Source organism: Carica papaya, chromosome 7 (genome assembly GCF_054855325.1).
Source record: "Carica papaya isolate Zhongbai chromosome 7, ASM5485532v1, whole genome shotgun sequence".
In the NCBI taxonomy this organism is placed as follows: domain Eukaryota; kingdom Viridiplantae; phylum Streptophyta; class Magnoliopsida; order Brassicales; family Caricaceae; genus Carica; species Carica papaya.
In genome coordinates this window covers 7,907,352-7,921,538 of record NC_142315.1, presented here as the reverse complement: position 1 = coordinate 7,921,538, position 14,187 = coordinate 7,907,352, and the positions used below count along the sequence as shown (strand labels likewise).

The 14,187-nt window shown below is 34.0% G+C and overlaps 1 protein-coding gene across 7 annotated transcripts in view; it reads right to left on the bottom strand.

The window, feature by feature from the left end:
• The window catches only part of LOC110812450 (bromo-adjacent homology (BAH) domain-containing protein), a 39,808-nt gene that overhangs the window by 13,096 nt on the left and 12,525 nt on the right, over positions 1–14,187 (bottom strand). For 6 of the 7 annotated variants that reach the window (XM_088207303.1, XM_088207302.1, XM_088207305.1 and 3 more), the window contains 6 exons: positions 13,716–13,884; positions 12,735–13,615; positions 12,219–12,245; positions 10,623–10,715; positions 10,392–10,470; positions 9,096–9,186 (listed from right to left, as the gene is read on the bottom strand). In XM_088207303.1, coding sequence (XP_088063429.1) covers positions 9,096–9,186; positions 10,392–10,470; positions 10,623–10,715; positions 12,219–12,245; positions 12,735–13,615; positions 13,716–13,884 — 1,340 coding nt within the window. The remainder of the gene's footprint in view (positions 1–9,095; positions 9,187–10,391; positions 10,471–10,622; positions 10,716–12,218; positions 12,246–12,734; positions 13,616–13,715; positions 13,885–14,187) is intronic. The other variant, XM_088207306.1, reaches the window with a different exon arrangement.

Sequence of the window (14,187 nt, the reverse complement as noted above, 5' to 3'; positions counted from 1 at the left end):
AAATTAATAATAGTCCATTGGTGAGAAAAAATGAAAATAAAAATAACACAAGAGGGAAAATAGGCTAAGAAAGAAAATAAAAATAATAATGACCCGTTGGTAAAAAAAATAGAGTGAGTGGAAAGAAAATAAAGTGTTACTATGTAAAAGAAAAAGAGTTGAGAAGTGCATTCTGTGAGCGAAAAAGTCTAACTGTACTTAGGTACAAAGAAACTTTGTTAAGCTTGATTGACCTTAACTATTCTTTACTTAGTGGTGTTGTTTCTTTCTTACACGATTTTAAGGATATATTTCCCAAGAAGATGCCAGGAAAGATTGTCATCATTGCGAGGGATTGCATCAAATTGACTTCATTCCCGATTCAACAATTTCCAACCGACCAACATAAAGGAGTAATTCTGAGTAGACAAAGGAACTTCAAAGGCAAGTGGAGGAGTTAGAAGAAAATGGACATATTCGAGAAAGTTTGAGTTCACGTGATGTTCATATTCTTTTGGTACGTAAGGAGGATGGGTTTTAGAATATGTGTGTGGATTATTGTGCCATCAACAAAATTATTGTAAAGTATAGACAACCTCTTCCTAAACTTGATGATATGTTTGATAGGTTAAGTGGTGCATGCATATTTACTAAGGCTGATTTAAAAGGTACCACCATCAAATACGAATAAAACTTGGTGACGAATGAAAAACTGCATTTAAAACAAAATATGGTTTATATGAATCGTTAGTTATGCCTTGTAGGACTAATCCACCTAGTACTTTTATGAGATTAAAGAACTATGTTTTACGTCCTTATCTTGGTAAATCTGCTGTTTATTCTGATGACATACTCATTGAGTAAGTGATTAGATAATCATATTGAGCATATCAAATCTGTCCTTAAAATTTTCATGAACAAAAAACTAAATGTAAGCTTGAAAAAGTGTACATTTTGTAGTGATAAACTCATATTTCTATTGGTTATTGTTAGTGCACAAGGAATTGAAGTAAATAAAGAAAAACTAAAAGCAATTAGAGATAAGCCTACACTTAGAACAATGAGTGAGGTGAGGAATTTTCATGGTTTAGCTAATTTATATAGGAGATTTGTGAAAGATAAATAGGGTGTAATTAAATTATTCTACCTATGATAAGGAATTGTATGCTTTAGTGAGAGCTTTAAACAAGTGGCAATACTATCTTTTGCCAAAAGAATTTATGATTCATATGAATCATAAATCTTCGAAGCATTTGAAAGGATAGCGGAAGCTCAATCGAAGACATAGTAAGTGGATAGAATTTGTTGAGTCTTTCCATATGCGATCAAGTACAAATAAAACAAAGAAAATATTGTGGCCTGAGGGATTATCAATGAGGTATGCCTTAATCTCTACTCTTAGTACTAAATTATTAGGCTTTGAGCAAATTAAAGACATGCATGGTAATGAAGTTGATTGCTATTGTTTATCAGGTGTGCGAGCAATATGCATTCCAAAAGCTTTATAAGCATGATGGCTTCTTGCTTAAAGATGGTACGTTAAGTGTGTTTAATTATTTTTTAAGGAAATTGCTCATACACAAAGTACATAGTCAAGGACTTACGAGTCACTTTGGGTACCTAAGACTTTCAATATCTTGCATGAGCATTTTGTGAATTTTTTAGAATATTATAGAATATTTCTTATACATAATAATATAATTATCTTTTCAAATATGTTAGCGTAATTAGAAAGAAAATTAAAATGGTGAACTATATTGATTACCATATATGAATCCGTCTACATATATATATATCCCTATTCTCATTTTAATAAAATACAATAAAATATTCAGTATTAACTTCCCTAACCTTTTACATGGTATCATAGCTATTGTTACGGTTACGGTTTTAGAGGGTAAGACCAAATAAGGATTTAACAACCCACTCCCAACACCCGAAGGAAGTCGACCACCATCCTTTGACCAGCTTAGATCGCAACCGACACGGTGGTGCATGCAGAAGAGGCGGAGGAAGCCTTTTCTCTCGGTTTCTTGATCTTCACGCGTCAGGTGACCCGAAGAAGGTCGTTTCGCGTGCGTGTCGCGTTCTTCCCGAAGTTAAAACCTGAATAGAAGCTTGACTGGCCTGCTCTAAGCAAGAAATAAGAAGGCCAGAGCGAAGAAAGCCAAAGCGAAGCAAATTGCAAGACAGTAAGCTTTATTTTGGTTTTCCAACGCGATTTGAGGTGATTTTGCAAGCTCCAATCTGGATTTGGGCGTGTATTTCGGTTCTGTGGTAATTTTCGGCCGAAGAGAGCTATTTTGGTGATTTTCGGCGATCGCGAGTGGCTTTCTGGCGGCGGCACGTGAACTCTAGTAGCAACACATCAACTTCGGCAACTGCCATACAATGGCGCATGAACTCCAATAGTGGCAGTGTGGTCCTTTTTGGTTTCTGTGTAAAGACGTATTCTGTTTTCTCAAAATTTCTGGTTTATTTACAGTTATTTCAAGATATCTCTGACTGTTGTTTTTTGGATATTTTGAGTGGCATGTTTTTATAATTCCTGTATTAAAATGGATAATAATATTGTCTGCTATTACTGTCGTGAACAAGGGCATATAAAGCGTTACTGTAAGAAATTGTAAAATCACAATCAGAAAATACAGAGTACTAATATTGTTGCTACTACTACTAACTCAACTTTCTGAAAGAACTATTATGATTTCAGCTGACGAGTATACTAAATTCACTCAATATCAGGAATATTTAAATAAATTTTCTACTTTTAATGAATCATAGACAAAATGTCTTATCTCCTCGTCGAACAGATTGGTGATTGATTCTGGTGCTACAGATTACATGATAGGTAATCCTAATATTTTTTCTAATTTTCAACCATACAAAATACTTTTTCCTGTAACTATTGTTGATGGGTCGACCTATAACATTGTGGATTCTGAGACCACAAAATCAAGTTCATCTATTACCCTGTTATCTATATTAAGTTTACCTAAACTTACCTTCAATCTAATTTCTGAGTAAGTTCACTAAAGATTTTAATTGTTGTATTACATTTTCTCCTGATCATTGTATTATTTAAGATCTTACGACGGAACAAATTATTGGTAAAGGACATATATCATATGGTCTCTACATTTTTTATACCTGGTTACCTTGATCGGTTGTCTGTTCTAATATTATCTCTTTATTTGAAGTATATTCTCAATTAGGACATCCTTCTCTATCTGTGTTGAAGAAGTTACGTTCTCAGTTCCATGATATATCTTCATTAAATTGCGAGTCATGTCAGTTTGCAAAACATCACCATAGTCCGACAGGTCCAAAAGTCAATAGATGAGGTGAGTATGCTTTTGAGTTAATTCATTTTGATGGTTGGGGCCCCTGTCCTGAATATGCTTTCTCGAATGATTTGAATATATTTTATGAAAAATTGTTCTGAAGTATTTTCTCACTTTTCTGCATGTATTTAGAAGTGATAATATTAAAAAATATGTCATACCCATTTTAGAATTATATGACTCAACACAAGATCTTTCACCAATCCTCGTGTGTGGATACGCCATCTCAAAATAGTCGCTGAGAAAAAGAACAGTCATTTACTTGAGACAACTCAAGTCTTCTTGTTCCAAACACAAGACCCTATGCAATTCTGGGCTAATGTTGTTTCCACGAAAATTTTCTTGATTAATCGTATGTCATCTACAACACTTGATAGAGATTTTACTTACAATTTTCTGTTTGCAAACAAATCTTTGTTTCCGATGCAATCTAAGATAATTGGTAATACCTGCTATGTTCGAGATGTGCAACCTAATGTGACAAAATTGAACCCATATGGCTTGAAATGTGTATTTTTGTGATATTCTTGTCTTCAGAAATGATACCGGCGCTACTCTCCAAATTTTAATAAATATTTGATATCAATTGACGTGCTCTTTTCATATAATACACCGTTCTTCTTCTCATTGTCCAAGTCTATAAGTCAATGAACGGACAATGAGTGGCTCATCTATAGTTTCACACCAGATGGTTCTACTGAGCAAATAGATAATGGAACTTCTCCAGATAAAGTATCTTCAACTCTACTTGATCAAGTTGATGATAGTGTTAGTGTGCCTCTAACCCAAGTACCACCACCAATTGTTCATGTTTATTCCAGAAAACAACAGACTAATAATACATGTCTCGCGCGATCAATCATCTGATTCTGTGTCACAACACCTTGATCTTTCCATTGGTCTTCGTAAAAGTAAACATCAATGCATCATTCCTACACCAACTTATACCATTACTAATTTTATCTCAGATGACCATTTGTCTCTTTCGTCTAGTACTTTAATTGCTTCTATATATTCAATTTCTATATCCAAGACAGTTAAGCAGACTATAAATCACTCTGGTTGGCATAATATCATGTTTCAGGAGATAAATGCTCTTAATGACAATCACCCTTGGAATCTGATAGATTTACACAAAAGAAAAAAGTTTGTAGGGTGCAAATAGATATTTGCAGTCAAAGTGAATCTAGATGACTCTGTGGTGAGACTGAAAGCTACACTGGTAGCTAAAGCTCATGTTCAAACTTATAGGATGAACTAATACATTCTCTCCAGTGACCAAACTTACCTCTATCCGTTTATTCATATCTATTGCAACCTCCCCATATTGGCCCTTACACCAGCTAGACATTAAAAATACATTTTTTCATGATTATCTCTTATAAGAAGTGTATATGGAGCAACTACCTGAGTTTGTTATTTAAGGGGAATACAAAAAAGTTTGTCATTTGAAAAAATCTTTATATGGTTTGAAGTAGAGCCCCTATGTATGATTTGACAAGTTTAGTAAGGTAGTCTATGAATTCGAATTGAAGAAAAGCAAGTGTGATCATTCAATCTTCTATAAACAATCAACAGCTAGTGTTATATTTTTTACTATTTATTTTCATAATATTGTGATTATAAGAAATAACCATACAGGAATATCTCCTCTCAAGTCATTCTTGCATACCAAATTTAATACCAAATACTTGGGACAGCTAAAATACTTATTGAGGGTTGAAGTAACAAAAAGTAAGGAAGTGACTCTGTTATCTCAGAGAAAATATATATTTGATCTACTGGTAGAAATAGAAAAGCTTGGACTTAAACCATGCAATACCCTAATGATACCAAATGTTCATCTTATAAAAGATGATGGTGATTCCTTTAATGATCCAAAAAAATAAGGCAATTAGTTGGGAAATTGAATTACTTCACTGTGGCTCGCCCAGATATTGCATACCTTATCAGTGTTGTTAGCCAGTTTATGTCTGCACTTACAGTCAAACATTGGGAGATTCTGAAATATATTTTTTAAAAGGTGACCTGAGACTTGGTATAGTGTTTAGAAATCACGGACATACATTGAATGTTTTACAAATGCTAATTGGATTGGATCTAAAATTGATATGAGGTCTACTAAAAGTTATTGTGTTTTTGTTGGTGGGAATCTCGTATCATGCAAGAGTAAAAAATAAACAGTTGTATCTTACTTAAGCACAGAGTCTAAATATAGAGGTATGATCCAATCAACATGCGAAATCTTATCAATACATCATATTTTGGATGAAGTGGGTTTGAGCTCCACAGCTCCTGGAAACTCTGGTGCGATAATCAAGTTGCCCTTCATATTGCCTTAAATCATGTGTATCATGAGAGAACCAAACATATTGAGACTGATTGTCACTTAATCCTATAGAAGATTCAGAAAAACTTTATATATACTGTTTATGTGAAGATAAGAGAACAACTTGTCGGTATATTCACCAAACCTCTAAATAGAACACGGATAGAGTATTTTCGAAACAACCTAAACATGATTAATATTTATACTCCAACTTGAGAAGGAATGCTAGAATTTTATAGAATATTCTTTGTACATAATAGAATGATTATCTTTCCAAATATGTTAGCATAATTAGGAAGAAAATTAATGGGATAATTTATGTTGGTTACTATAGATGATTCTAAATCTACATGTATATATATCTATATTCTCATTTCAATAAAATACAAAAAAATATTAAGTATTTTCTTCCCTAACCCTTTACAAGTCTAATATGCAAAAAGATGTCGAAAGAATTTGTCCTAAATGTATTGTGTCTAGGCAAGCAAAATCTAAGTTTTTACCTCATCATTTGTATACTCTTTTGCCTATTTCTAGAGCACATTGGATTGATATACCAATCAACTTTGTTTTAAGGCTGCCTAGGATTAGAAAAGGAAGTGATAGCATATTTATTGTTGTGAATAAATTTAGTAAAATGACACATTTTATTACTTGTCATAAAACAGATAATGTAACAAATATTACTAAGTTGTTCTTTAAGGATGTAGTTTGCTTGCATGACATTACTAATATAATTGTGAGTGATAGAGATGTAAAGTTTTTTAGTCACTTCTGGCGTGTTTTATGGAATAAACTTGATACTAAACTGTCATTTTCTACTACTTGTCATCCATAAACCGATAATCAAACCAAAATAGTGAATAGAATCGCAATATTCATTCTTCAACATGTTTCCTTATAATCGCAATATTCATTCTTCAACATGTTTTTTACCATTTGAAATTATGTATGGTTTTATTCCACTAACTCCTCTTGATTTCACACTTTTGCCATTACATAAAATTACTAATTTAGATGGACAAAAGAAACCGGAGCTAGTTAAGACAATACATGAAAAGGCACGTCAACATCTTAAAAAAGAGATATGAACCTTATGCTCAAAATGCCAACAAAAGAATAAAAAGAGTGGTGTTTTAACCTACCGATTAGGTTTATGTTCATATGAAGAAAGTTAAGTTTCCTAAACAAAGGAAATCCAAATTGGCTCCAAGGGATGATAGTCCATTTCAAGTCTTGGAGGGCATCAATGGTAATGCTTACAAGATAGACTAACCTGGTGAATATGTCGTATCTGCTACTTTTAATATTTCTAATCTTTTTCCTTTTTATGTAAATCCTCATTCGAGGACGAATCTTTTTTAGGAAGGGGAGAATGATGGAGAGGCACAACTCATAACGAAGATCGTTCACATATACTTGAGCATAGGATGGACACAATTCAAGATGCACATGAGTCATATTGGCGGAATATCATTATGCCCAGTGGGCCAATCACTAGATCATGGACCAAGAAACTCAAGCAAACTTTTCAAGCTTACATTCACGAAAGGATCAATGAAGAAGGAAGACTTGAGCCGAATTTGAAAAATCTTGAAAGATGGTGGCAAAAAGTCGATTGGAGATACGGTCAATCACTCTCCTATAAGTCATGGACACTCGGTCAACTCTTCTACAAGCTAATCATTAAGAGTCCTTACTCTTCTACAACTTATGGAAATCGATCACTAAGAGTCCTTACCCTTCTACAAGCCTTGTCAATCACTCTTCTTATCACGGTTGAATTTCAACCTCAAACTCATGAAGGATAAAGAATTCTTATCCTACCATGCCGAATTTCAACCCTAAACGCATGAAGGATAAAGAGTCCTTATCCTACAAGTCATTGTCAGCTGAATAAAGAACAAAGAGTCTTTATCATGCATAATATGTCATGTGGACATTAGGATTTAACTAAGAGTCCTTAACCTTATCACCTAAGAGTAATCTTAATTCAAGAGTCCTTATCACATAGAGTATTTTGTTATCAAAAGTTCTTATGCCGCCTAACAAAGCATCATTAATTAGGAGCCCTTTTCTTATTAGGACTCTTGCAGCATTGCTCTATAAATAGACATTCTTGCATAAAATGCAAATCATTCAATAAAATAAAAGTTATCCAAGAATAAGGTAGCTGAATGCTAGCTTGCTACTTGTGAGGTTTCTTTGACCTTGTTGCATCAAGAAATGATTTCAACTTATAAGGTATTCTTGCGGCATTTTAATCAATTCCTTTTCTTTCATCTCAATTACCTTAACTACAATTAATTTGTTACTTGTGGATTAAGTAAAAAGAGTTTATTTAGGGATCAAGTTTTAATGTTAATTGTGTATGCATGAATTTGGATTGCAAGTTAATCCTACATTCCGCATCATATAATAGTGGTATAAGTTATTTCAAAAAGAAAATAATAGTGGTATAAGACCTAATAAGGAAAAATGCGAGAACATTCCTTTTAAGTTATATCTTATAAAGCTTACAAAAAAAGTAATTGAGAACTTCTAGACAAGATTATCGGGAGGAAGGGCTTTTTTAGAGCGATAAATGAAGATCTTGGATTAAGGGTTGTTTTTCTCCTCATTTCTTTTTTGGCTTTTATTAATGATGAGCCCAAATCTTGGTTTAAAGGTTTAAAGATCAGTAGAGAATCAACCACACAGAGACCTCCTATTAACTTTCCTTTTTAGTTAGGCGGTAGACATCCTGATTGCAGTTAATATTACAATAAAATTACAGGAAGACTTTTAACCAGTCATAGCATAAGCACCGAGAAAGTGTAAAAAAATTTCCATGATAAACTAAGTTTTAGTGAAACAAAAAATGTAAACTAATGCGACAATTGTATCTTGCGCAAATAATTAATGAAAAAAATTCGTTGATAGATTGCTCTGTGAGAGGTGGATAAACTTGCAATTTAAAAGGAAAACACTAAATTCAAATTGATTAGACAATGACATTATAATTCAACATAATTGAAAATATATGTATTTAAAAAATGACATTTTAAATGATATTTTGACAAAATAAAAATTTCACTAAAATTTTGAACTTCTCTAGAAAGTCCCACAAGTTTAAAAGCTCTATCTTGAAAGTTTTAAAAGGCTTGACAAAAAATAAATTATCTCAATGAAAAAAAGAGCTCGAAGGAAAAAAGGATCCAAGTACCTAGCTACCATAAAAAGCCTTCAGAAAAGTTATTATACCAAAAGTATTTTGTCAACACCACTTCATTGCCCTCCTTCGGCAAAACTATTTTGTCGATTCCACTCCTAGTCAAGTATCACATCAATACAAAGCGTAACACGCTAACACTAATCCGAAAGGTAGGATGTGAACCCACACTTTGTAATCCGCCTAGTAGGTCAAACTACAAAAGCATTAACTATCATATTTGTAAGCTTACCTCCCATTTGAGAGCAGCAAACATCCTTCATGCAATTTCGTAACCACCTTCTCTGCAGCTTCTATTGTTTTGAATATAACCAATGCTTGACCTACAACATAAGCATACATGTAACAATTTAGTTGTCACTTTGTTTGAATTCGTACAAACAAAAAGAAAAGCATTGCAAGAATTTGAGGTGGAGATACCATTTTATTCCCCCATACTTATTTTCCACCACATCCCCACCCCATGAGATCTAGAATACTCTCTGTTGACCCCACCCATATCCCAAGTCCCCCATTTCGCATCTATCACTCTTCTCCATAACCTATCACCTTCCCACAAATACCTCTATAACCATTTCCCTTGCAACACAAGATTCATCTCAACAAATGATCTTAATGCATAACCATTTCTCATTTCACCAAGTGGTATTTTCTCATTCCCTCTTCATCACCCCACAGGAATTTCCGTTGAATTGCCTCTAATCTCTTTGCCACTTTCATGAGAATTGTTAATACTAATAAATAGCAACCAGGAAGACTATTCAATGTACTCTTAATAAATGTTGATCTACCCCCTTTAGACAAAAACTTTCTCTTCCAGTCTGCCAATCTCCTCACAAACATCTCGATCACCAGCTCCCATATCCTCTCGTCTTCGTATTTCGAACCTAATGGGAGGCCAAGATATTTAATCGGTAACTCCACAGTACTGTAACCCAAAATACTTGCCAACCTCCCATTATCTCTCCTATCTTCCAACTTCACCATTTTTTACTTACTCAAATTAATATTAGACCTGAAACCACTTAAAAGCACAAAAGAACACACCTAGGATTGAGTATCATCTTCTCATCCGACTGGCAAAATATTAGAGTGTCATCTACAAAAAAAAAATAGATTATTTCCATTAGACTATCATTCTTTGCCACCGTCACCCCCTAATCAATTCCATATCTTTGGCTCTCAACAACAGCTTGTTCAAGGCCTCCATCATCACAATGAACAATAGTGGTGATAATGGATAACCCTGCCACAGGCCTCTAGTTGTCTTGAAAAAAGATGAAGCAGTCTCATTCACTAGCACTGCAGAACAAGTAGAAGTCATGCAAGTACGCATCCCTTTTCTCAATTTTTCCCTAAAACCAAACCTCCTCACTACATAATCAACAAACTCCCAAAATCCACTTTTCCCCAAAACCCATCCATAAAAGAACATCGATTTTATGATGACTTCGTTTCATGACACCAAATCGAATAAAAGAGGCAATAGCTTTAAAAATTTAGCACTTATTTATCTCTCATTACATACCATAATGAGGATTGGAAAATAACGTTTGTTGAATCATCTTCGCCGTGCAAGTTTCATTAAAACCACACCAGATTATTTCCTGAAATGTATATGTAAATTCTTAGAAGAATATGCAAGCTAGGAGTAGAACACAAGAAAAAAAAATGGAAATCCAAAGTTTTAAAATAACTCTAAAACCATTCATCAAGGTTTCCCGGCATGCAGGAAACAACCATCTACACTGAGTATTACCTCAACTTCATCAGATGTGTAAGTCGGATCCAAATTTTGAAGCAAAACAAGTCTCCCTTGCTCATCCGCAGCTCGCATCCTCTCTTCCCAAGGCTAAACATGATTGAGATAATATTAGTCCACAGCTTCTATCCATGCTCGTCGTACAATATCATTCTTATTCTATTACAAATTTTCATTAATTAAGTTTCCAATTATGTACCTTGTCACTCAGAGAAATATAAACAAGACACTGATTTTAAAATCCTTGACTTGCCATCAATATAAAACTACGTGGTTCAAGACAATGAATCAAGACTAAAGGATGCCATACTACAAGGAGGGTGAGCCATCACAAATTGTTAACAAGTGCATGCTCAGTTCATTTTGGGACCTTTTTTATCAAAAATTCATTTGGGACTTTTTTCCAAACTGGTTAAAGGCTACAACAAGAAGATATTCAATCTAATGGTCTTAAGAGTATCATTCACTCAAGGTGATTCAAGACAAGAGGGGGTGCAATTGGCAAGTGCTAAGCCAAATAGGTTATTGCAATTACCAATAAGATACAAACAAAAACTTCACGCCATGCCAATAATTTAAAGATCCCAATGATATTACATAGGAAAAATGGAAGATACATTATTGGTTCAAAGGACTTCTAGATAAGTTTGATACAACGGATGCCATGCTTGCAATGGTAATCTAGTAAATCACGACTTAAAGAACTAAATATCACATCCTTTGAGAATACAAATAAAGGTAAGGTTGGGACGACGAAAATATAGCTATCATGTTTATTCCACTCTTCAAGTGCATTAAGAGAACGTGACATTTTCATGGTTGAAAAACTTAATGGAATGATCTAAAGAGCAAAGAAAAATCTTCCTTGATGCTTCAAGGTTGGTGCACAAGAATGAGGTGTTGATATCTAAGACTGATTGATAAATTATCACCCAGTGTGGCGGAAGTAACACATCATAAACATAGTTTAAATCTTAAATGGCTCTACTTTGCTTACCAGTAATGCCAACCTTGAGATAGATTGGGTGAGCAAATGGAAGGTATTACCTGTTGTCTAGTCCTTTAGGTTCTACACATAATCAGCTCGTACCTACCCATACACAGTGGGAAGAATTTTCTTTATCTGTACTCGCCCCACTATTCAATACCCAGTTACTCGCCCCATCATGGCACGAGGTGAGATGAGTTAGCTGGGAATCTACACAATCATCTTCACGCCTACTTACTATTAGACTGTGCTTCAAATATTCATGTATGTGTTTAGTGTTCCTGTAAAACAAGTATTTATGTGGAATCTCACGATTCCTCTATCAGAAGGAGAGCCTTTAATAGAAAGGAATTCCCATATCCTTTTCATTGTAGGTATAATCTACATGCATTACACTTTGATTTAATGGTCCTCTAATATGATGGTTGTTGACTTCATGAAACTACTCACCTGAGTGCAATATCAATTTTTTTTTCCATTTATGTTACATCGTAATCGCACAATGATGTAACTTGTACATAAAATTTTAAAGAAAACAAAATAATAACAATAATAATAATGCAAATAAAATACAAGCATATAATAAGAGATAAAGATATACTCACAAGTCCTATAAACCATTTGCTTCTATCCTGTCAACAACATAAAAAAATTGTAAGAATCAAAACTCTCAACCAAATCTTTCCCATGAGAGACAAATATGTAGGGCTTACAACTATTTCTTAAAATATTAAGAGCATTACTATCAATACATGCATGCATGCATACCCCATAAACCTATACATTCAATGTTTAATAGGCATAATTCCAACAACCTGATGAATAACAAATGCATTTGTGAACATAATAAATCAGTCATTCCACGTTCCAAGGAAAAAAAAATGTAAGAAAAAAGAATAATCAAAAGAACAAGAGGAGCAGATAAGAATATTTAGATTTTAAGTTACGTGCATATAAAAGATGTGTAGATATGTTTGGGCCATAAATAGCACGCAAAATGATGGAAAAAATTGCACATATACTTTTAAGCATGTAAGATATTGGAACTCAAGGTATTAACTGCATTGATATATGGAAAAGAAAAGAATCAATGCAATGTGATGTGATGCCATGCAACTTACAACATTTGGCCTCCGATTTCCTTCCGATACTTGAACAAGTTTACTCTCCTCATTTGGATGTTGTCTAAGAGATGCTTTAGGCAACTTGCCATCGCCAAGCATAGCAACGTCATCATCTAACTTTGGCTTCTTAGAAGGACCTTTCAAGGTCTCATGAGGATCCTTTGCTAGTTTAGATTTATCTCGAGGAACAACATCAAAGCCTACAACCTTTCCACCCTTGGTTTCAAAAATATTGCCCAAATTCTGCACAATGTTCTTTCCTTTGTGGTCTAATACTTTAACAGCACCTTCAAGCTTCGCTTTCTTAAGAAGCCTATTGTCCAATTCACTAGGATCATCTTTGGATTTCATTTTTCCACTTGCTTCAACTGAAGTACGAGGTTTCCCAGCTTTGCTTTGCCTTTCATCAAACTCAGGTTTGGATCTTGATCCAATCTTATTGTCAAGGTTGTTTAGTTGGACCGACACTTCTCGTTTAGCCATTAGAACCTTAATATCTTCACTTCCCTTTTCATCACCTGAAACCATGTCCTGCCTCTCACTAATTTTACCTACTCCACACGAATTAAAACCCGCATTAGAAGGGGGTTTTTCTCCCAGTGCTGGAATATGCTTAACCAATGCCACTTCCAAGCCTTTCTTCTCTTCAAGTGGAGATTTTTGTTTACTTAATGAAGCATTCCAATGTTCATTCTGCCTTGGAAAATTATTGATAGAGTTATCAGTTGTAAGATTTTTGTGTTCTCCATATTCATTTGATTTGGGTGGTTTCAATGACAGATTTTCTACATCATTTCCACAAACTTCTTTGTCATTTGAATCAATTTTCAGAAAACCTACTGATTTCCAAGAATCCACTTTGTTGAATAGAAATTTAACTGCAAAAAGTAAAGAAAGACAGAAAACAAAAAGTGTGAAATCAAGTCAACAGCCAACTAAAGCAGCCATGTAAAGTTTAGAAAGAGAAGAAGCACATACCTTCAATCCCAGCAATCTTTTCATCCACCTTGTCCACAACTTTACATTTCCCAACATCAAATGTACGGTAAAAAACAAAATCCGCCATTTGAATTTCTTCATCAGAGGGTTGTGGATTTCTAACGTCCTTCGCAATGCAAACAACATTGCATTTGCCAGCAATTGCTTCCTGATTCATTAATGTGGAGAAATTAGCAACTACGTTTGACAGTGCACTTTAGGTCATTGTATATATAAATAATATCCCTCAAGACAATATTATGTCATTCCAAATCCACCAACAAAGTATCAACAATTTAGGTCATGGGACAAAAAGCATTTTAATCAAATATGGCACTACTTCTTTACACTTTGTATTTCAAAAGAAAAATATATATGACACTATTATTAAACTTATTACCACTATTAAGATCTTATTACTATTGTCCAAGTAAAAAAATTATTCTTGATGCTTAGATTCAAGTTTTGTACT